Source organism: Drosophila montana, unplaced genomic scaffold (genome assembly GCF_035044405.1).
Source record: "Drosophila montana isolate Dmon_TW-CO22-7 unplaced genomic scaffold, ASM3504440v1 contig_3847_1, whole genome shotgun sequence".
Taxonomy (NCBI): Eukaryota; Metazoa; Arthropoda; class Insecta; order Diptera; family Drosophilidae; genus Drosophila; species Drosophila montana.
This window is the reverse complement of record NW_026998719.1, coordinates 350572-373837: the sequence shown is the minus strand read 5'-3', so window position 1 is coordinate 373837 and position 23266 is coordinate 350572. Positions and strand designations below refer to the sequence as shown.

The following is a 23266-nucleotide window of genomic DNA, read 5'->3' as shown; positions in this document are numbered from 1 at the left end:
GGTGACCATAATTTTTCATATTGGTGCACTTTGGGAAATTAAACCAGTCTGGCAGCACTACACACTAATAATATATCGAGTTTAAATGATCGAAAACTGCATTTATCGAGTGGCCACAAACATCAGAATAAACAAACCCGTAGCAAACACTATTAAAAACTAAAGTTGTTACTAAATGCCGCGTTACATTATGGTGATGATGTAACTAAGAGAAATGCGTAATCAAAAATATGCACCAATGCAAACGTGAATGCGTAAAAACGTTAGCGTTGCGTGGCAGTAATTAAAATAATACACACCGAAACTGTGATAAAAACACACGCACACACGCACACTCACACAGTGAGACCGACCACTTGAACAATGGTGGGTGATAGCCAAGCAGGCAATGGACACGACGTTATCAGCATCAACGGCACTGGCAATGGCCAGCAGCAGACAGCGGCTTCCGCTTTCGCCTCCCCTCCCACCACTCAGCGTAAAACATCGTCCGCGTCAAAGTCACCGCCGGCAGAAGTGCGCATTCTCTGCTTTGACCTGAGCCACTACAATCGAACAACGCAATTTTTGCTCAGTTGTGCCGGCGTTTTCATACTCTATATTATTTATGGATATCTGCAAGAGCTGATCTTTACGGTTGAGGGCTTTAAGCCATATGGCTGGTTTCTCACGCTGGTGCAGTTTGGCTACTACATTGGTTTTGGTTTGGTAGAGCGCCGTTTGGAGTCCTATCGAACGCAAGGCGGCACAATTTGGAGCGTTCAGCCGGCACCACGATGCATTCCTCTGCGCACATATTTTGTGCTTGCTGCACTGACGCTGGGCACAATGGGATTGTCAAACTCGAGCCTCGGCTATCTCAACTATCCCACTCAGGTGATCTTTAAGTGCTGCAAGCTGATCCCAGTGCTTGTTGGCAGCATCATTATACAGGGCAAGCGCTACGGACCACTTGACTTTGCTGCCGCAATGGCTATGTGCATCGGCTTGGCCTGGTTCACACTGGCCGATTCGCAGCTGACACCAAATTTTAATCCTCTGGGCGTCGCCATGATATCCGGCGCCCTGTTGTGTGATGCAGCCATTGGCAATGTCCAAGAGAAGGCTATGCGCGAGCACAAAGCGCCAAGCAGCGAGGTGGTATTCTATTCATATGGACTGGGCTTTGTCTATTTGTTTGTGATTATGTTGCTTACCGGCAACTTTTTCAGTGGATTCGCCTTTTGTCTGGTGCATCCGCTGGAAACGTTTGGCTACGGCTTTCTGTTTAGTCTCTCGGGCTACTTGGGCATACAATTTGTGCTGGCTTTAGTTAGGAGCAGCGGCGCTCCCTTAGCCGCAACAGTGACCACCGCACGCAAGGCTGTGACCATAGCCTTCTCGTTCCTGCTCTTCAGCAAACCCTTCACAGTGCAGTAAGTAGATGCCTTGGTAATCTCTTGGTCTTAGGTAAAACTCATGTTTTCTATTAACAGATACATCTGGTCCGGCCTCATCGTTGTACTGGGTATTTATCTGAATGTCTACAGCAAGAAGAACAAATTGACCTTCACGGATTTGCAGCACAGGCTCAAGCAATTCAGTGCGAAACTATCGCGTTCACCGAGCCGCAAATTCCTTATTGAAGTATAAGCATCGAGTGTACCAAAAAAAACCTTAAATTTAACTTTTTAGTCGAATTGGAACAACAATATTCTATAAGATAACTATGCACTATGCTAAAGTATACATAAATCATTTTGCTATTAACTTGTCCATGTTATCTGTCCATGTCGAGCTCCATGACGCGCTTAAACAAATCCTGACGCTCCTTGGCCGATGCCACTTGGCCCATCATGCGGTCCAAGAACTGTCGCTGATGTTTAATTATAAACTTATTGCATTGTATGATTGTGGCACCCGTGTAAAGAGTGCGGAATTTGGCGCGCACGTCGCCTATCTGCAACAAATATTAATTTGTGCGTATAATTAAATGCCGGACACGTGCTACATATCTAACGTAATTACCAACGTTATCAGCGGCAATATGCTTGACACATATCGCTGTCCGCGATGTAGGCAGCGTATAATTGCAATTTTAGTGCGCTCATTGCAGTATTTCACACGGAAACCGTGCTCCAAGACCCCCAGCCCGTACACGCCGTAGTATTTCTCTATATTTTGCAGCAGGCATTTGGTCAGCGTATGGTCGTTGAGGCGCAGGCTCTTAACTGGCGCATATGGTACAATTTGCACGGCTATATAACTGATAAGCGACAAGGATGAATATTATTAGAGGTGTGTGTCATAAATAATATCATTTATTTAATTAACTTACCGATTTTTAATGCGCACCATTGTAAACAAACAACGCGATAGACATGAGATGTGGCGCTGAGTTGCCAGACTGTTAAAAAGCCTGAGCTCATATTTGTGATGGACTAAACGCGAGAACTAACAAAACGCGTTGATCATGAAAAGCAATTGACCTTGAATAACGGGAGCAGCTGCTGCAATTGGTAAATGACACAGACAAATAACAAGTGAGAAAGGTATTGAGAGAGAGAGAGAGAGAGAGCAACTGTTGCAATTGATAAATGGCACAAAGAAATAACAAGTGAGAAAGGTATTGAGTGGGAGAGAAAGAGAGAGAGAGCGAATGCGCGCGGGATGTTTACAATTTAAATATTTAAATACATAAGTAAAGCCGCATTTGAGAACGGGTCTTCAGTATGCGAGCGACGACCGTAGCTGCAGGAAGTTTCAGTAAGTAAACTTAATGCTTTTTAAACAGTTGTTAATTAGTAAATGACTTTGTCAAATTGCTCAGTTGTGATTTTAAATTCAAGCTAAATTTGATAGTTGGTATAATTTAAAGACTAATCAATATGTTTAATTTAACTTTAATTAAGTTACCAAATGGCTGGCACAGGCAGCTACTGCTTAAATCTTTCAATAACATAGGTGGGCGTCAAACAGGCCCAGCCTCCGCCTCGGTCCCAGGCACAACACAACTAATATATTCACCACAACTTGCGAGAGGTCTTTCACGAACCGGTACAAGTCCCACGTTTCCACAGACAGCTCGAATTTCTTATCAGTCAGCGTCAGGCGTTCGCCGGGCTTGGTTTAATAACATTTATTTGACCGCAAATTGTGCAGGCAATAAAAATAACTATTGCAGCAGAGCAGGAGCCAGCAGTACTATGTCCAACAATGCGTTCTTTGTGGGCGTGGACGTGGGCACGGGCAGTGCGAGAGCAGCGCTAGTTAATGCCCAAGGCCAAGTGGAGCAGCAAGCGGTAGAGGTTATCAAAACCTGGACACCAGAGCCGCACTTCTACGAGCAATCGAGTGAAGATATTTGGCATGCGATCTGTAAGGTTGTTAAGGTAACTGATAACCTTCAAAGCGTTTGGAGATAAGATTAACCTAGCTTTGCGATTTGTATGCAGCATGTCATTTCCGGTGTCAATAAGACGCAAGTGAAGGGCATTGGCTTTGATGCCACCTGCTCCCTGGTCATAGTGGGTGCTAATGGAGCACCCCTGACGGTGAGCAAGAGCGGCGTGGCCGAACAAAATATCATTCTATGGATGGATCATCGCGCTGAGCTAGAGACGGACGAGATAAATGCTGCCAAACATCCGCTGTTGAAATACGTGGGCGGTCAGGTTTCGCTGGAAATGGAGATACCCAAATTGCTGTGGCTGAAGCGTAATTTGCCGCAGACATATGAAAGCATTTGGCGGGCATTCGATCTGCCGGACTTTCTGACCTGGCGTGCAACAGACACGGACACTCGCTCGCTTTGCTCGGTGGTGTGTAAATGGAACTATGATGCTGCCTCCCACAGCTGGAGCGCTGACTTTCTACGCGGCGCCGATCTGGAGGAGCTGACGCGTGACAAGTTCGCGGCACTTGGCAGCGATGTGCAGCCGCCGGGTAAGCCTGTGGGCAAAGGCTTATCTCAGCAAGCCGCCTCAGAGTTGGGCCTGGCCGAGGGCACCGTGGTCAGCACATCGCTGATTGATGCACACGCCGGTGCATTGGGAATGTTTGGGTGCCGTGCTGATGTAGGAGAGGACGATGTGCAGGGCAAAATGGCTTTAATTGCAGGCACGTCCACTTGCCATATGAGCATCACACGTGATGCCTGCTTTGCCCAGGGCGTATGGGGTCCGTACCAAGATGCCATCATACCGGGTTACTTCTTGAACGAGGGCGGTCAATCGATTGCCGGCCATCTGCTTGATCATGTGCTCAAAACGCATGAAAGCTATTCTGAGCTGAAGGAGAAGCTGGGCGGAGACAAGTTAGTAGAGTCAAATAAATTTATTAAAAATCTTGGTACACATATATTTTTTCTTTTAGACACATTTACCAGCATCTGAACAAGTTGCTGCCGGAACTGGCAGCCAAACGTGGACTGAGCGAGCTGAGCTGCCTGACGCAGGATGTCCATGTGTGGCCGGATCTACATGGCAATCGCTCTCCCGTAGCAGATCCTACGCTGCGCGGCATAGTAAGTGTCCGAAGCTTAACTATATTTATACAGACAGCTCTTTATCCAAACAGATCACTGGCCTGGACATGACTCGAGGTGTCGATTCACTGGCTATCAAATATTTGGCCTTTGTGCAGGCTCTAGCTGTAAGTATATCTGGACGCTGTGCGATTTCTATTGTGTGTTTATAATAATTGACTAATTACAGTATGGCACACGTCACATCATCGAGAATCTTTACCAGCACAAGCGCGCCGCTTTTCAGACGCTACTCTTTTGCGGGGGCCTGGCTAAGAATCCACTCTATGTGCAATGCCATGCGGATATTTGCAATCTGCCTGCTTTGATTCCTGATGAACAGGAAATGGTATTGGTGGGCGCGGCCGCCTTGGGCGCCGCTGCCTCCGGACACTATGACAGCCTAGAGGTTTGTACAGAACAAGTGCCCGACTATAATTATATCAATTAAACTCGTAACTCGTTAATAGAGCGCCTCGAAGGCCATGGGCGGCACTGGGCAACTATTGATGCCGAACGCCAACACAGTGGATCTGCATAATCGAAAGTACAAAGTCTTTCTAAAGCTATTGGATCATCAGCGGGAGTATAGAGACATTATGCAGGCAACCAGTGCATAGATTCCACACAATACTTTTGAATGGTCAACACTTGAAACGAATTTTATGAATATGTAAAACTGCACACACGGTAACAAAGACTTGTGATGAGACAGGTACATTTGATCTAACTTGACTGGGATCCACAACTAGGCAATAAACGCAGCCGCCTTGGAGTCAATTTTGCTGCGGCAAACAGGGCAAGAAATGTCGATTTTTTGGGCGCAATCCTCACACAGGCAAACATGCCCGCAGGGCAATAAAATGATCTGAAACAGAAAAGCACAAATTAGCGACACATACTGCACAGATTCACTAGCTAACCTCTTTGGGATTGGTGGAGCACACAACACATAGCTGGTCTTGGGTCAGGGTGTGTGGCCTATTGCGTGCACGACGTTCCCGGCGCTCCAGCTCTAGGCGCTTACGGATTTTAGCTTCTTCGCGCTCTTGCTTCTTTTTGCGATACATTTTGCGTACGATCAGGCCAACCAGCACCATGGATATGCTACTGCACAGCACAATTTTGAAGCTTGAACGGAATACAAACATATATATTAGTGAAGCCTTTAAAGCGGCCTTTTGTTGGCTTACAGCATAGAGGACTTGGCATCCTCGAAGCGTTTAATGAGCGTCGATTTTGTGGCAGTGGTAAGGAACAGTGGTCCTTGTTTAGATGGCTGCATGCGCAGCGTTTGTCCGTCCATTTCTAGCTCACCAATGGCGGTCAAGAAGCTGCCATCGCGCAGCACTTGCTCGGTTGTCTGCAGGCCTTTCTGCCGGACTCCCGTAAAGAAGCCAAATATGTGATCAAAGAACGACAGCGATGTCGATTCATAGTTATCGTAGACAACGTCCACATCCAGCACAGCGGCACTCATCGCATCTATAATTTCCACGCCATGCTGCTGATTGGTCAGCTCAAAGGGCATCTCGTTGATACTCTCGTGCAACATTTTACGCTGCTCGGCCCAAAAGCCGGCAAACGCGCGCATAACGCGATGCTCATGGAGTTTCACAATCTGGAGCACGCCGCTCACGCTGGGCACAAACGAGCTGCGCAATGGCACGCCAATGGGCGTGACTGTGCCGCGTATTACGGCATATGGTATCTTCTTATCCTGCTGCCGAGATACAATATTCTTGAGATCACCATCAATATTGTACTGTGGCGCCTCCTGCAAGTAACGGGAATCGTTGATTATGACTATGCATGCAATGCAACTTCCAGTCTTACCCTCAAAACTTTCGCGGTGGTCTTGTAGTTCACATATTCGCGTACACAGAGGCCAAGGATGAGTAAATCGACGCCAAGGGCTACAGATTCGTGTACGAAATCCATTAGAAATTGTAAAGATAATATTGAAGCTGTTTAGAGCAAGTTATGTGTCGGTGTGCCTGTGCACAGCACGACTAGAAAATGCTAGATTTCAATCGAAATTCGATTTTCGTTCAGCAAAATACCAAAAAACTAGTATTTGTAATCGGCGTCGATAAAAACGCCACATTTTTGATTACTTTCGATGAAATTACGCGGTCGTTTTTAATATTTTGAACGACAGTTGCAATTGAAAACAACTATACCCGTTATATGTAAATATTTAATTTTTCTAAAGTGCGCATACAACTTAAGTGCTTCATGTTTGTCTTGAGAAACTAGAAACTGCTATTGGCATAAAATACATAAAGCCATTTCTAAGCTTAGATTTTGCCACAATGTTTTCTGTGTAAATATGAACCCATTTGCTCAGCAGCGCAGCATTCCATACGTTTGTAATCTCTGGCCGTTGTAATGGTTACGATTTTCACTTTGCCCAACTTTAAACTTTCGCAAGATGTTAGACACACATACTTACACACACACACACACTCGCATACAGAACACTCGTATTGATATAAAGACTGGCGCCCGGCCCAGTGCCAGAGCAGAAGATATCTTTACCTTTGTACGTCTGCTATATTTGGGTTGTGAGTCAAACTGTTTTTGTAGTTCCCAGCTACGCTATCAAATCAGACAATTCTAGTACTTTGCAGCAATTAGACGTGCCCAAATTTATATTGATCTTTACTCAATCAACATGTCCTTCTATAAGCTGCATTTTAGCTTGGTAAGTTGCTTAAACTGATTCATTTTCATCGATTTTTTTAAAATTACTTTTTCTTTTTTTTTGCGAATAGGTTCTGCTCAACGTCATCAACTTGATGACTGCTGCCGTAGTCACCACGCGCATCATCCAGCCCAGGGAAACGAGCAATTGTGAGAGCCGTCAGACACCTGGACCTATTTGCGAATCCTGCGAACTGCTGGCCACTTGTGTACAACACTCCAATGGCTGGGTTAATATACCCGTGGAATCGTGTGATGTGGCCAATGGGTATTTTTGTAATATGCGTCTGGGCACGTGCTCGAATGCCACTGGCCCATGCCATCCATTTGGGATTGTGGGCAACTTTCAGTGCACCTCTCAGGGCATCTTTCCAGATCCCTACGATTGCCAGAAATATCATATGTGCTATTTTGTCGGCGCCACCCTGGTCGCTGCCGCCGTCGATTGTGGCAATGACAAAGCCTTCGATGCTCGGACCGGCCAATGCTCGATGACGCTGCAGAGCAGCGTGTGCACCCAACCGCAGTACCATTGTCCCAAGGTGGGATTTGTCGCCGCCTGGCCCAGTAATCCCAATATCTTTTACGTGTGCAAGTCGACGGTTAACCAAAATCTAAATGATACCGTGGTCATTTACCCCTCGCTGCATCGCTGCAACGATGGCGAGATCTTTGCGGATTTCGTGTGCCGTCCTGGAAACAACTTGCCAGTGGTGCCAACAACTCAGCCGGACGTTGTGGACCCCAATAATGATGGCTTCAACGTAATGCCGATCAGTTGCAAACATGTGGGTCTCATAGCCGATATGGACGATTGCCACAAGTATTACTATTGCTCGGCCGTGAACGGCGAGATGCGCCACTTGGAGTGCCCCTCCGGCACCTTTTACCGACCGGAGCAAGCTGCCTGTGTGCTGGGCACATGCTAAATTCCAAATAGTATTTAAGTGAATTTTGTCAATCTTTGTACTCTTGTGACTTTAATAAACCATCAGCCACTATCTTTTAATTATGCGTTTTACACCTGCCGCGAATGCTTATCTTTTGCTATTTAAGCACCTGCTTGGAGCACATCCAGCCAACAGTCTTTAAAATGAGTTTTCCTAAGTTGTTGCCGCTTCTTCTGCTGGGATGTCTAGTGCGTTGCCAGGCTGGCACAGTTAACAGCAGCTTGGCTATTGATTCTGCCGAGCTTGTGACTAATCCCTGCCAGGAAGTGCGCCTGGCTGGCTTTGTGTGCGTCGACTGCTCCACACTGGGCTTCTGCTCGCATGTGGATGGCCAATGGCAAACGATCTCCATGACCGAATGCCAGACGGAGCGCGGCTTCTTTTGCAGCGATGAGGGCACAATTGGGTGCACCTGGCAGCCAAAGTGTCAAGTGCCCGTGCGCGGCAAGTTCTACTGCCAGCTGCCAGGCATATTCCCAGATCCCTACGACTGCCGCAGCTATCACGATTGCAACGAACAGAACGTGGACACGCCACGTCAATGCACCAACGGTGCCGCCTACTCCCTGCTCACCCACAGCTGCAGCATGTCCCGCGAGAGCGAGCAGTGCACGGAGAAGCAATACTCCTGCAGCTATGTGGGCCAGACAGGCGCCTGGGCCGCGAACAGCAGCTACTACTATGTCTGCCAAAAGGATAAACAGGGCGGCCAGGACATCTTCTATCCGCTGATGATGAAATGCAGCGATGGTTACACTTTCAATGGCCACAGCTGCATTAGGCCTATTAGCTCGCAGAGAATTGCGCCAGCTCAGATGTTGTCGACCTGCCAGGAGGGTATTCTCTATCCGGCAAATACGATCAACGGTTACTTCTCCTGCACCGATGGAGATCTGTCCTACGAAAGCTGTCCATTGGGCCACAACTTCGATGCTATCGCAAGAACGTGCCTTAAGGATTCGCAGATATGTCAGGATGGCTTGTCCTATCCTGCAGAAACAAAATATGGTTTTAATTTTTGTTTCGACGGTACGCTAATCTATCAGAAATGCCCCGTAGGCTATTACTTCGATCTGTCTGAAAGCTTATGTATTAAGGAGGAAGAGACCTGTGAGGACTTTCAGCTCTATGCCGCAGATACTGAACATGGATATCTGTTTTGCTTGAATGGTGAACTGAGCTATTACACATGCCCCGAGGGCACCATCTTTGATGGCAATGGTGCCGTATGCATGCCAAAACGTGCCTAGGCTTGAGATAAAAGTTTTAAAGATTATACAGAAAGTGAATATAAAATCAATAAAAGAGTGGAATATATATATATACAATTCCCAGTTTCATATTATATATTAGGGTTCTTGCCGTGTATTTGATTTAACGGCAGCCAACTAAGTGCATATCTTTTAATTAATACCCCAACATTTCCAGACATGTGTTGAACCTCCAGTATTTAAGCTGCTGCTGGAAGCCGTCGCCAGCCACAGTCTTGAGAATGAATTCTCGTAACCTGTTATCGTTGCTATTGGTAGCTCTAACTACCTTGTACTTCCAGGGAGTTTTAGCTGCGGAGTCGCCGGTCTGCCGCAATGGCATGCTCTATCCGGCGGAATCAATATACACATACTCCTACTGCGTCAATGGAGAACTGATAGATGGAAAGTGTCCGGAGGGCAGTTACTTTGATGCCATCTTTCTCATGTGCCGTCATGGACAGCCGCCAGCTGGCAGCAATGATGCGGAGTTGACGAATGGCAAGTGCCAGCGTTGGGGATTGGCTGCGGATTTGACCGATTGCAATCGATTTTATCACTGCAATAATAAGGGTGCTACTGTGGAGCGACTCAGCTGCGACCAGGGTTTGATCTTTGATGAGTCGAAATTTACTTGTGTTGTGGGCATATGTTGAGCTTTAGGAAACTTTAATTTATACAATAACAAAACTTATGACTAATAAAATGAGGCAAGAGAAACTCTGGAGACTCAATCATCGCATTCGCGCACAACTGGATGCAGCACAATGGAGGCGCCATTGCAGCCAGTGCGATCCGATATGAAATCATGGAAATTACTCTCGAGCGCCCACATGAAGCGCTTGTGTCCCGGCAGCACCTGCGTGGATAGGCGACAATCGCCGCCGCGTTGCACCTCCTGCAAATTGGAGGCCTTAAAGCAGGTCTCCGAGTCCCACAGATAAATGTCATTCTCGCCCTTGTAGCGGAAGAAGAGCGAGGTGCCGCCATCGGCGCCCAGCAGCACCGCCTGTTTGCCATAGGGCTTGGGTCCCACATCTATGATGGAGCCGGCGCCCTGACCCACACGCAAATACTCGCCCTTTATCGAGTACAGACGCGATGAGCTCAGATAGCTGAAGAACAGCGTCGAGGTGCCATCTGGCTTGGCAGTCAAGGCCACATAGAGCACATCATTGGTCGGAGCCGTGGCGCGGGGCAATACAATGCGATACGATTTGTTACCCGTAATATCATAGACGAGAATGCTACGAGCTCCTGCATCTGCTACATAGCTGCAAGTGGGAGAAAGAGAAGAAAGATTTAAATTGAAAATTGTTAAAATTCTAACAATTCGATTAAAACAATCTTTAATGTCGAGCTTTTCGCTGCAACTTTCCCAAGTTGTGCGCTTATCGAGAAACAAAGAAACTGATAAGATTTCAATTTCGGAACATTCGAACATGATTCACTTGACTTGTCTTCTGCTCGGTTCTGCTTGACACTTTTAGAAGCAGTCGAAATGTGAGTTTCTATATGGAAAACTTTTCTGTTTTGTACTTGTCCAGAAATTTCGAGTTTTATCATTCTTCTAATATATAGAACTATTATATATAGAACTATATTATTTCGCTTTTAAAGCAAAAACCTTCTTGCTTTTGCAAATCCCCTTCTCGGCGGTTTTCATAGTCTTACTATAGTTTAAAAACGTATTATAGGCAGAGCACAAACAGAGAGAGAGAGAGAGAGAGAGAGAAAGAGAGGGAGAAAGAGAGAGGGGAAGTGGGAGCGATTAAGTAAGAGATGAATGAGCTGGAGAAGAAAAGTGATTTAGTGAGTAAACGGGATAAAGTTAGATGTGCACTAAAAATGCCCTTCTATGCAATTCTCATAAATTCAAGTGGGGTCTCTTTTCATGTAACTTTTTTTTTGCAAAAGTAGCTTATTTGCACTTCCGTGCACCGAAGATATACGCTCTGACTTGTTTAATTGGGCTTAAAATTACTTACACGAAAGGCTTGTTATCCTTGGAGTAGTCAACGACAATGAACTGCAAACGACTTTCGGAGGTCACCAGATCGCTAAGATCGATGCTTTTCACCACCTTGTTGTTGGCCGTATTAATGGCGACAATTTTGGGGCTGCAACGGCGTATGGGCTGCTCGAGCGTATTGACAATGCCCACATCCAAGGCCCACAGCAAACCCTGAAATCCATAAAAAGCGTTAATTTGTATGGCATTTTAAATATTTCAATTGTAAGTGAGACATGGCTGGAATTTTTATGAGTCCAAACATTTATGTGTTAACTCTCTGGCACAATCAATTTATTTTTTATGCGCATCAGCAAAAATAATAAACAGCAACAAAAACAAATTAAAAACAAAAACAATGCATGTAAATTGTGTGAAATTGCCAAAATGCAAATAAACAAATTCGCGTGCCAATTGTTGTTATTGTTATTATATGTATATGTGCAATATGTATTCACATACAGTATATTTCATTGTTTTTATTGCTGGCTGAATTCTGTTTAAATATAATGCAGAAATTTGACATGTGAAACTGCAACTGAAATTATTTATAAATTGAAAAAAATTTTAATTTGAGATACAAATTAGAGATCAAGGAAATGAACTCGTCAATAAACAAAATAATAAAATAACAAAAAAGAGATGTATACACAAATGGATATTTATATGCATTCGTTTTTGGAAAAATTTTAAATATTTTTTAGTCTTTTGTAGCTTTAAGATAGTAGCTGAAGCAGAAAATAATTTGTTAATTTGTTAAACGCATGTGTTGATAAGAAATTAAGATAAATGCTTAATTGAAATGTCAATTAAAATTGAAGCTGTTCAATTATCGGCATGTTATATGGGGTTCATTGAAATTGTAAACCTTGAGCTGAGGCAATCCACAGATTGTGCTTTTTGTGTTGTCGCTTAAAAAATTCCATTTTATGGAAATTTTTTGGCATATGCATTCTGTTTATGAGATTTAAAAAGCCATTACGCTAAGGTAGCCAGGATTTAAAAGAAGAAAAAAAAAACATAGCGTATATTTTTTATGCACATGCATTTGCATGCATATGTGCTGCATAAAAACTGCATAGTAAGTTTCGGGTTTAAAGAAAAAAAATTGCTTTCCCGGCTAAATTGGCTTGTTAACCTGTGTGTGCGTGTGTGTAAAACGATGAGGCTCTCGGTGGAGCCACATGTTGGCCTGAAATGTATAACAAATTTAATGGCACTCACATTTTGATCCACAGCCACATCGACAACGGACTGCAGCGCCTGGCAGTTGCCCTCCTCCTGTATGGCCCAGCAGGGATATGGCGCTATTTTGGCCAAGCACTCGCCCTTCTTCAGATTCACTTTGCCCAGGGTGAAGGGCACACCCTGCTTGTAACGTGGCAGCGCCACAAATGCCGAATCCCGCTGCAGTTGCGCACGTGTCACGATCACATTTCTGGGCACATAGCGACCGGATTGCACATAAATGTTCTTTGTGGAATCACAGGGCCAGTGAAGATTGCTGCCGCTAAGCTGAAAGGTGAGCTCGCCCAGCGGATTCTTATCGCATTTGCTGCCGCCTATTGAGTTCGCACTGGAGCTGCTCGTGGCGTCGTCCAGCGAGGAGCTGTAGGCAGCACAGGTGAAAGCTATCAGCGAGAGCAGCAGCAATGGCAGCAGTGCAGCCATTTGATATAGCATAAAAGAATAGAACACTTGCTTAAAATGAATCTAATGTGGAGCTGCAACTGGTTTGTCTGTGGCTGCTTTCGATTATGTAAAACTGTTGCGCCGCTTGGCACATTTATATTTATAGCCGATGCTTAATTTGTGGCATTTGGCGCGTGTGCTTTTGGCTCGTCTGCCCTGGGGCAAGGTCGTCTGCTGAACATGAGGAAACATGTGTCTCATCAACTTTCACACGCACACACATACACACACACATACGGCTGCTGCGCTGGCCAGCCAGCACGTCTGCTTCGCGCCATTTTGTGACACAACGGAAGCGCACAGAGCTGCCATGCTGGCACTTCCCCCCTACCCGCTGTCCGGCCCAAGCCCGTCACAAGAGCACTTTGCGGAAGTTAACAGCGAAAAAATGTTTGCAGCGCGTGTGCAATTTGCACAATTCAAATATTAATTGTAGCCCATGCCAGACTCTTGCTCTTCATGTAATTTAACATGCAACTGCGAGAATATTTATTAAAACAATTTTCAGCAGCGTGCTTCAAGCTGCCAAAAGTGCCCGCCCTTCTATGTTAAAGGCTGACGAAACTCTCTTGCCCCAAACTTGCCGAGTAGTTTGGTGTCAATAGCAAAGTTTTTGCCTGTGTTGTATATATATATATATATATATCAACTTTGAGTTTGTTTTGTAGTTAGGTGAGAGAAACATGTGCTCTTTACCATATTTAACAACAAACTGAGCGTGTTGTCAAGTTTGTTGAATGTCGAGATAACTTTTACCATGTGATAGACATTTTAAAGGAATTTCTTTTGAAATTTAAAACTAGACATGTTGCCACATTCAGTGGAACTAAACTAGCTGATAATTCTGAAATTTGATAAGCAAACACTTCGAGCTGCTGCTGTGCTAAAAATTTTATTTATCTTAGACTTTCATAACAAAAACAGCTCTAACTGTTAGTTTTTTATATGGGGGTATAGCTCAGGGGTAGAGCATTCGACTGCAGATCGAGAGGTCCCCGGTTCAAATCCGGGTGCCCCCTGGAATTTACTTTTATTTATTTTTCTTTTCCACATGCACAACAATTTTAAGAGCTCCATTAAAGGTGTGTGTGACGTTGACCTCTGCTCTGAGTTTTGGGCAAAAGCGGGTCGTAAACAATTCGTGACCACACATAAGCATCGCAGCCTCATCATATTCCTTTCTCTTTCTTGCGTCCACAAAAAGCAAATAAAAAACAGTGTGCGGGTCCAGCTGGGCGAAGTTGTTTGGCTTTGTTTAGTCCTGGGTCTGTGGACAGCACATGCACTGAATTATGCTCAAGATACGCTACAGTCTGTCCCTTTTAAATGCAGAGAAAAGGAAAAAAACAACTTTGGGCTAAATTTAAACTGGCCAAAACAGAGAGAGCTGACCCTTCCGTAAGGGCTGCGGTCTTTGGCCTTCAGTCTCCACATTGTAAAATGACATGCAGATTGAATTTGTGTGAAATTCATTTTAATAAACTGTCATAAGTTGCCTTTTTTCTTTTTTTTTTTTTTTTGATGGTAATCTGAAAATTTATAATACACAAAGCCATCGACATCTGTAGCATGTGTGGGCGTTCGCTTGTCTGTGCCATCATTCGAGCTGCACGAGTCGTAGATAAATATTTATGCGCTTTCATAAATAAAACCAATAAAAGCAACAACAACAGCAAAAATATAAAGCAAAAATCTGCTAGTGTAAAATGCAAGTCATATAAATATGGCCCGGCATATGCGTAGAAATATGAATACAGTACGAAAATATACATACATATATGATCATATGTGTGATGGTCTGCATTTTAATGCCAAAAATAATTCAGTTTGCAATTTACAGACAAGTCAACAAAATTGATATTTCATGTGCACAGTGTTCAATTGTGCAACGTTTTTAAGCGAAAATCAATTAAAACAACGCGTTGTGTGCTTAATTTCTGGCAAATCATTTAATACGACAAATTGAGTGTGTGCCCAAATGAAAATGAAGAACTTTAAGCGAACGTTAACATAAAAACTTTGCCGGCCAAATAAAGACAGAACCAGAAAGCGAGAAAACCGAAACAGAAAGCGAATGCGAAAACAAACACAAAAGCATGGCACATAAATTATGCGGCAAGCTAAATAACAAAAAAATAATAATAATAATACCCACCAATTTGATGCTAAACACGTGCACGATTGTTTAAATACCCTAGAAAATAGGTCTTTGTCAAAGTCTTCAAATGGAAAGCACGAAGAAGAGTCTATCGCAAATTGTTTATTTGATATAATAATATTTATAAAAAATATATCATTCAATAATACATTTTTTAAGAAACTTCTAGCAAATTAGTCAGCAATAAACGGACTATTTTCGTTCTTTAGTAGGCAAATACATATCATTTTCGCCCATTTTATTTATTTGTATAATATAAGCTTTAATTTTTCAGCAACACGCCAGCTCACAATGTCCAACCTTTATATATTTGTATTTTATCTTATATCTACTGTACTATCCATCACTGACCCAAAGTCGCCTTTATACCCTAGATAAACAACAAATATGCAATCGGGAAATCAGTTGCCAGAAAGTTGGAAATGTTATTATAATTTATGTGAATTTTTGGCCCCTGGCCCTGCACGAAAAAAAATCGCTGCGTCCAGCAAGTTTAACGACCCATTTAACAGAGAACCAGAAAGCCAAACGTGACCACAGTCAATATTTATATGATTTTTTCGCCTATAAAAAGAGGCACAGGAAAGTATCGAACGACAAAAAAAAACAAATACAAAAACAAAAACTAGACAAAAATCAAATTACATTTAAGGCAATTTGCGTATTCAATTGGACGTTTATTGGGCATATTTGAAGTATTTTAAACAAACATTTCGTGCTGTCCAAAAATTGTGCCAGATTGTGGACTGTCGATGGCCGTTGGCCAAGTGGCTCTGCACATGACGTATACGCCTCGTTAAACCGGCAATAAAAACTGTTCAAATAAGCGGAGGGTAAATAGCCGGGAGGCAGGAATTTCTGCCGTGTCTAATCGAGGGGTTGGTCAGTGCTCAATTCAGTTGTTGTCTTTTATCTCTCCGGGCTGTAAGCTAATGTTTGCATAAATTATGTGGGGCAAGACGGGCAGGCAGCCCGGAAGTGCTTGTCATCAATATTTTTTTCCCATACTACCAAGCTGAGGAATGTGTGTGGTGAGTAGGGGAAAAGTGAGCAAATAAATCACGGCAGTATGGGGGGAGGGATTTACTGGCAATACATACATATGCGGGCGTAGCCTGACATTTTGGCATGCCAAACATGTCGCGATGTTGCAAACACTTCGGGCGTTGTCTGTTGAGCTGCTTGAAAGCTATTTTCCTTTCTTCTTATTTTTATGCCCCCACTTTGGGAAAGCAGCAGCTGTGTTGCCTGTGGTAGGATTTGATGTAGTTAAAGCAATCACATGATAAGTTAACTCTATTAATAATATTGCAGCTGAGCGCTGATGCGTATATGGATTGAGTTATAAGAAGCCATTTAAATTATATCTTAGTCATTTTTCAAGCACAATTTCACAAATATGCCAATTAAACTCAGTTTCGCTGTGGAAAATTACCCAAAGGCAAATAAATTTGTAGTGCATATTGGAAATTAGCTCAAATTATCCTGTAGATTGGCGCTTGCAATAAGAAAGCACTTAGTTGGCTTGGCCCAAGCTTCCAGCTGTGCATGTGTGTGTGTGTGTGGGAGAGTGATTATATTCATTAGTCGCAGCATGGACTGCATATACTTATATTCTCTCATAAAAATATATATGCACACTAATGTCGTCTAGTGCTTACTTTTGATTGCTTTACTGTGGCTTCTGCGCGTGAAGTATTTCAATTATTTTTAATGCAATTGGAGACACACACACACACACACACACGCATACATGCACACACATGCAACAGTCAACTTTTGAATAGTATGTTTTTGGCTTTTTTTCTTCAGTCAGGCCGTCAAGGTTCTTCCACTACCCAAAAAGTTGTTTGCAATCTGAGAAATTGGCTTGCAGCACGTCGTGCATTTCTGGTCGCTTCTATGGCTTATATAAGACGCTAGACTCGGTTAACTTGGTGTTCAGTCAATATATATTGTCAGCCACATACGCCCAAATACTCAAGCATAGAGATGCGTTTCTTTTTTGCCCACGGGCTGGGGCTGCTCCTGGCCATCTGTATTGCTCCACGCACCGCATTTGGTCAGGGCACCAAGTACGGACTGTGGACGCCGGATCGCGCCCATTCCGATACACAGCCCATACAATGGACGGGCGGACAGTTTGAGTTTCCCTGTGCCAGCACCAAGTCTCTGTTCAAAAGCTCCGGCAAGTACATAGCCAAGAATGTGATTGCCACGCGTGCCCAGCTGATTGGGGACACCATCTACTTGGCGCTGCCGCGTTATCGCAAGGGTGTGCCGGCGACGCTGGTGAAGACCAATGTGCTGCCGGGCACCTGCTCCACGACCTTCAAGCCATATCCCTGCTGGGATCTGCAGGAGGAGGGCAACTGCAAGGCGCTGCAGTCCGTTGTCGATCTAGTGGTAGATCAAAATGAGGTGCTCTGGGTGCTGGACACGGGCATTGTCAACACCTTGGAGACGCCGGTGCGCAAATGTGCGCCCAAAGTGGTGGCCATGTCCGTGAAGACCGGCAAAGTGCTGAAAACAGTCTCGCTGGAGGGACTCACCTCGAGCACCTCCCGTCTGCAGTATCTGGTGGTGGATTACGCGCCCGATGGCGGCTGTTTCATCTATGTCAGTGATGCGGCCAATCGTGCAATAATCGTTTACAATCTGCAAGCGGATCGCGGTTTTCGCGTTGTGCTGCCCAAGGCCGTATCCGCTGGCTGTCGTTCCCGGGATGTGCTCTACATAGCGCTAATACGCCGCGACTGCGGCTCCACAGAGCTTTACTTCACCTATCTGAGCACCAGCAAGCTTTTCTCCCTGAAATCCGAATACCTGCGCAGCGGTGTGGCCGATGGACGCATTTTGGGTAAGTTCATACAGCTTCCATTCACCGGAAGTAGATCTTAATTAGGCCATGTGTGTGCTTCGCAGATCTGGGCAAAAAACCGAGCCGCATGGTCATCATTGGCACGGACAATGGCTCGGCCATATTCTTCCGCAACGAGGGCGACGCGGAGGTCTATCGCTGGGACACCAACTCCACGTTCGCGGAGGCCAACTTCAAGCCCGTCTATCGCAGCCAGACATGCCAGTTGGTTACCCATGCCGTGCCCGATTACAAACGGAATACGATGCGGGTGCTGCAAAGCAATTTTCCGGATTATATGCAAAATCGTATCGGATGCGGGGCCATACAGCAGCTCAACCATATGCAGGGCTGTTGGTAGGCACAGCACCACACACACGCACACACACACACACACACACACACACACACACACACACACACACACACACACACACACACACACACACACACACACACACACACACACACACACACACACACTAGACACAGACACACACACATACTAGACACTAGCACACACATACCAGTACACACTAACACACACTCAAACATACACACAATAGTTGTTGCTGCAACTGCGCTGGCTTTGTGACAAAGCTTCTGAAATTGCAGTCGCAGCCATAACTGAAAAATCGTCGAGAGTCCATCGTTGGCTCTTAAAATGGATTTGCATTCTGTACATAAGCTTGCTAGTTTTAGTAAGTTCCTTTTTTATTGTTGTTGTTGTTAACTTAGATAAGCAATAAACAGTTCTGCTGCTGTACATTTGAATTGGCAGTTCCTTGCCCTTCGTCTTAGCACTGTGGGGCAGCAATTGGTTGATTGTGCGTTCAACTCTCGCATTAAGGATATCTTTATCCTTTTTATCTTTTTTTTTAGTTGATTCCATAGAAGACGAGTTTATTCAACCCGCACTCGATTGTCGTCATGCGATGCGTACATTCAACTTCTTTTTATGTGATTACATATACCGAAATTGCAGCTTTAGGTAATTCTTTAGGGGTCATTCAACTTTGTGCCACAATAAATGCAACTTAAAGAGAGACTGTTATTTTTCATTTTATATGTCATTAATATTACCATTATTATTACAATTAATATTAATTTTATTATTATATTTGACGTTTTGTTGGGTTCAATTCTTAAACAATTTGGGTTTCGGCTCGCAATGCTGGTTTTCCACAATTTTAATCACAGGCTGTCATTTATACCTGGCTTTTATTTTGTACATTTTTAGACTTTTATTGGTAAAAATTCAATTTTCAATCTGGAATTGCTCGTTGTACTGAAAATATTGCAAGCCGTGCATATTTTCATATACAAGAATGCGGGCTACATTTGAACTCTAACCAAAAATTGTCGACAACCAAATATGGTTACATAAATGCAATATTTGGGGCAGAGTTTTTTATACTTTGGTGCTGTGGCTGGCTCAACAGTTTTTTATTTTGAAAAGAATAGATCTTTATATGAGTTCGAAGTTTCAAGGTTTCGGGTAAAGCCTTCAATAAAACTAAATTAAATGAATTAATAAGTAATAAATCAATTGTGAACCCCATATGTAGGACATGTGTCTTAAGCACTTGGACTTTATTAATGTCTGAAATCTTCCATCCACATGTAATTAAAGGAAGTCTGATATTTACTTGCACAATCTCAGACTGGCTAATTAACATAACTGAATGCTCCACATTATGACCTGGCAGTTGCAATGACAATAAATTGCCAAGGCTCTTAATACTTGCCTTGATTACAGTATATTTCAACGGCAGCTCCATTTGCTTGGCCCGCGGCGCACTCATTAGCCGTGCAGTCGGCGACTTAATTGCGCCAGAGATTCGCGAGTACTCGGTTCAACTTTAACGCTCGCTAATTGGGGAATTTCGTGATAAATTGCAAGCCTTCTGGACTTCGCCAGCGGCTCTTACCGCCTCTCAGGGAGTTTCCAACGCAGCAGGCGGCAGGCGTTGAGCATTTTTCAATAATAAATCAATTAATCAGCTGCATTGCGGCGCGTTTGGCTTCTGGGTTGACCTTTGCTCTGGTCTGATGATTGCGGTCGCTTCTATGGCTGCGGAATTGAAATGAATTGATGAGATCATTTAACAAATTGCTAATATTTTTAGCCACTCTGCGTGGGTGTGTTGATGTGTGTGTGTGTGTGTGTGTGATTGTAATTGAAATTTTGGCAGCTCAAAGGCTTCACGCCGCTAAATAGGCAACAATAAACGTGCTATAGCCCACGGCAATGCAATGAAAACAGGTCACATATGTGTCGTAAATGTGTCAGCTACATGAACGCATATATTAGCGATAATAAATTTTGTTTTTTCGGCTATTGCCCCTATGCGCTAACCGCGCAAAACTCCCAACAAAAAATGCCCGAAAAAGTACACTTTGCAGCTTTCCTGCTTGGGATTTGGAGCAGCTGACAATATCAGCAGACGACAAAGCCAGCGATAAACATGTCTCTCTGCTCTTGATTTACAAAGTGCATTTTTTTTGTGGGCCAATTCAAGCGAAAAACCAACTACAATATTAGCAAAAAGGGAGCCAGGCATAAAAATATCAAAACAAATAAAAATGCTTTTGCTAATAAGATATGAGTAAGTATTTAAGAAGTTTATAAATGTGTTTGAGTGGAAGAACAATGACAAATAATGATTGTTTATGGTGTATAATTCGTCTAATAAGCTTAGGCAAGTCTGGGAATTTTGTTTAGCTGAGTCCGCCTCTTCTTCTTTTTTCATGACTTCCAAAATACCAAACATTCTTTTTTCTGGTCTTTTAAGTATTTCGAATTATTATTATTTTGACCATTTACCATTCACTTTCTCTTTGTGTATGCGCAATATACATTGACGTAAGTTTAAATATATATAAACTACTTTTTGACAGTGGAAGTAACCCTAATGTAGCTTATTTTTTAAGGCTACAGACAATTATTTTGATGAGCATATCACGCTGTACGTTGCCTTAATGTTTTTTTGCCCAGATTTAGGCATTCTTTGACAAAAATATAAAATTCCTTTATACAAATGTTATTTTCCTGTACTTTGAGCACACACTTAAAAAAAAAAAAATGAAAAACTAAAAGACAACAACAATTTTTAAGTATCTCTTTACCACTACCAACACATCTCTTTCACTTGCCCTACCCCCTGTCTGTCATTTTTTACATAACACATATGACAAACTATGAAAAGTTGCTCAGTTGGTTGCAGGTGCATTTTGCAGACTTTTAAGTTACTTCCTGCCTCCTTCTCTGCTCAGTTCCGTTCACTTTTTTCTTGCCATTCTCTGTCTGCTCTGTCTGCTTGGTCAGATATGTCAACATGTTATGGGAACAGCCATAATATACTTAGTTTGTATTCGAAGCCGGTTGCAAAGCTACATCTAACATCAAAGCTGACAGTAAACCTCATGAAATTGCCATTCAACTCGAAACGGCTGCTATATTCAAATGCGTATATATCTTTATTCAACTGATTGATTTGAAGGAATGCCCCGTGACCAAGAGAATATTTTGCATGCAAATCCCTTTTACTAAAGGGTATAGAAGTATTTACAAAGGATTTTTATAGACCTGCTGGAATGCCGGAATTGGCTTACAATCAATTTCGCGACAGTTTGTGCCATACAGCAGAGATGTGGTATGTCATATTATATGTGACACATCTTCGACATACTTACCATGTCCACATATCAGGACCTCGATTATGAGCCTACCTGTGGTTAAAGCAGCAACTGCTAAAAATCCAATCAATAACTTTTTTTCTCTATCTTACAAGGCAGACGTGAGTGGCATGAGGAATTCGTGAAATCGAATGCCACGGCTATAAACACAGTCTGGGAGACAAGGAGGACGGTTTGTGCCACAGTGGAGACCCATTAGATATGCAAAGGCAGCCAAGGAATAACAGCCCTGGGGAGGCAGCATTACTCACACATTACAACTTAGCTGAACTGACATTCAATAAACATTTCAAATGTTCAATTATTTTTCAATTGCATCGATTTGCGCCGAGCATTCAGCAGTTTCGTGCTCTACCTAAACAGCTCCAGGACACAATAAAATCGACGACGCTAAATGACAAGCGAGACATTTGAAAATGTGTTTGCTGACAGCCAGGGGATAGCACATAGAAAGGATAGCGTTGATTTTCAGTGCCTCAATTTTGCACGTGACCCCGTACAAAATTAAAGAGAGACCGTTAGCCGGAAGTTATTTGACAACCATTTTGTACTGCCGCTAGCTAAATGTTCCAGCCATTTGGACGCCACACAATTCCAAATCCAATTCAGCTGCTTTGCATTAAAGCGTACCAAGGTCTTAACTGAAGCACTATATCCGTTGGCATCCATACGACGACTTCACTGGGGGCTTACAGTGCGTATGGGTTGGGTGTGTGTGTATGTGTGAGTCAGCGAGGCGGGGGTGAGCTAAGTGCCCGCCATGGTAAACAGGAAATGCTGACTTGACAGCGCCATATTCCCATGTTCATACCCAAACCCATGCCCAACTCCATACCCAAAACAGCCAACGGCAGCTGCCATGGAAACTGTTCGCTTAACCGCAAAAACCAGAAACCATTTTGGCAACGGAGCCCAGCGCGATAATCCTTTCAATTCACTTGGACATTTTTTGTGGAGTGCAGCTTTTTACTTTTTGCTCCTAAAATAAAAAAAAAAGAAATGGTTATAATGATTTTGCAATCATGTTTAATAGCCGAAATTTAATGCTGCATATATTCGTTACTTAGTTGTCATGGCGCATATCGTCACTTAAGCTGGCTTAAACCATTTCCATTTAATACTCTAAAAATGTTGGCAAAAATAATCAAATATTTTTCATTATTTTTTCATTTCGAAAACCTGAATAAATCATAACTATGGTAATAAATCTTCTATAAAAAAAATAAATCATCAACGGCTTAGTTAATCAACATGCGTTAAAAAAAAAACACAAAAATGTAAACGAACCTCGGACACGTGAAAGCCGAAACACAACTCAAATAACAAAAAAAATATCTAAATTGAAACACACACACATATAAACGACAAATAATATAATCCACTGTATAAACATTTATGCACATGCCTATGTGAGTACGTGTGGCTAAACATAAATC

At 43.3% G+C, this 23266-nt stretch overlaps 9 protein-coding genes and 1 non-coding gene across 10 annotated transcripts; 7 read left to right on the top strand and 3 right to left on the bottom strand.

Moving 5' to 3' along the window:
- Positions 1–97: 97 nt before the first annotated feature.
- On the top strand, positions 98–1749 carry Papst2 (PAPS transporter 2). The gene is made up of 2 exons (XM_064696409.1): positions 98–1415; positions 1476–1749. Exons 1-2 carry the CDS (start codon positions 364–366, stop codon positions 1630–1632), a joined length of 1209 nt encoding a protein of 402 aa, XP_064552479.1. The 5' UTR covers positions 98–363; the 3' UTR covers positions 1633–1749.
- On the bottom strand, positions 1662–2459 carry Pop5 (POP5 ribonuclease P/MRP subunit). Its single transcript, XM_064696413.1, has 3 exons — positions 2318–2459; positions 2008–2245; positions 1662–1939 (listed from the first exon to the last, which is right to left on the bottom strand). The coding sequence occupies exons 1-3, from the start codon at positions 2335–2337 to the stop codon at positions 1760–1762; spliced, it is 438 nt and encodes a 145-aa protein (XP_064552483.1). The 5' UTR covers positions 2338–2459; the 3' UTR covers positions 1662–1759.
- Positions 2460–2683: 224 nt separating this feature from the next.
- On the top strand, positions 2684–5385 carry LOC135438183 (FGGY carbohydrate kinase domain-containing protein). The gene is made up of 7 exons (XM_064696407.1): positions 2684–2745; positions 2912–3371; positions 3435–4294; positions 4354–4504; positions 4558–4632; positions 4695–4913; positions 4975–5385. The coding sequence occupies exons 2-7, from the start codon at positions 3186–3188 to the stop codon at positions 5122–5124; spliced, it is 1641 nt and encodes a 546-aa protein (XP_064552477.1). The 5' UTR covers positions 2684–2745; positions 2912–3185; the 3' UTR covers positions 5125–5385.
- On the bottom strand, positions 5139–6529 carry Mul1 (Mitochondrial E3 ubiquitin protein ligase 1). Its single transcript, XM_064696410.1, has 4 exons — positions 6341–6529; positions 5698–6281; positions 5428–5635; positions 5139–5372 (listed from the first exon to the last, which is right to left on the bottom strand). The coding sequence occupies exons 1-4, from the start codon at positions 6443–6445 to the stop codon at positions 5253–5255; spliced, it is 1017 nt and encodes a 338-aa protein (XP_064552480.1). The 5' UTR covers positions 6446–6529; the 3' UTR covers positions 5139–5252.
- Positions 6530–6697: 168 nt separating this feature from the next.
- Positions 6698–8219, top strand: LOC135438188 (uncharacterized). The gene is made up of 2 exons (XM_064696411.1): positions 6698–7211; positions 7282–8219. Exons 1-2 carry the CDS (start codon positions 7182–7184, stop codon positions 8137–8139), a joined length of 888 nt encoding a protein of 295 aa, XP_064552481.1. The 5' UTR covers positions 6698–7181; the 3' UTR covers positions 8140–8219.
- Positions 8220–8303: 84 nt separating this feature from the next.
- Positions 8304–9467, top strand: LOC135438226 (uncharacterized). The gene has a single exon (XM_064696454.1). The coding sequence runs from the start codon at positions 8304–8306 to the stop codon at positions 9408–9410; it is 1107 nt and encodes a 368-aa protein (XP_064552524.1). The 3' UTR covers positions 9411–9467.
- A 185-nt stretch (positions 9468–9652) lies between these two features.
- obst-I (obstructor-I) lies at positions 9653–10066 on the top strand. The gene has a single exon (XM_064696453.1). It carries the CDS (start codon positions 9653–9655, stop codon positions 10064–10066), a length of 414 nt encoding a protein of 137 aa, XP_064552523.1.
- yellow-g lies at positions 10063–13172 on the bottom strand. Its single transcript, XM_064696448.1, has 3 exons — positions 12646–13172; positions 11399–11595; positions 10063–10684 (listed from the first exon to the last, which is right to left on the bottom strand). The coding sequence occupies exons 1-3, from the start codon at positions 13102–13104 to the stop codon at positions 10141–10143; spliced, it is 1200 nt and encodes a 399-aa protein (XP_064552518.1). The 5' UTR covers positions 13105–13172; the 3' UTR covers positions 10063–10140.
- An 888-nt stretch (positions 13173–14060) lies between these two features.
- Positions 14061–14132, top strand: TRNAC-GCA (transfer RNA cysteine (anticodon GCA)). Its single transcript has one exon. It is a non-coding gene; the product is annotated as a tRNA-Cys (tRNA).
- A 3073-nt stretch (positions 14133–17205) lies between these two features.
- On the top strand, positions 17206–18613 carry yellow-g2. Its single transcript, XM_064696446.1, has 2 exons — positions 17206–18131; positions 18197–18613. The coding sequence occupies exons 1-2, from the start codon at positions 17264–17266 to the stop codon at positions 18490–18492; spliced, it is 1164 nt and encodes a 387-aa protein (XP_064552516.1). The 5' UTR covers positions 17206–17263; the 3' UTR covers positions 18493–18613.
- The last annotated feature ends 4653 nt before the right edge of the window (positions 18614–23266 follow it).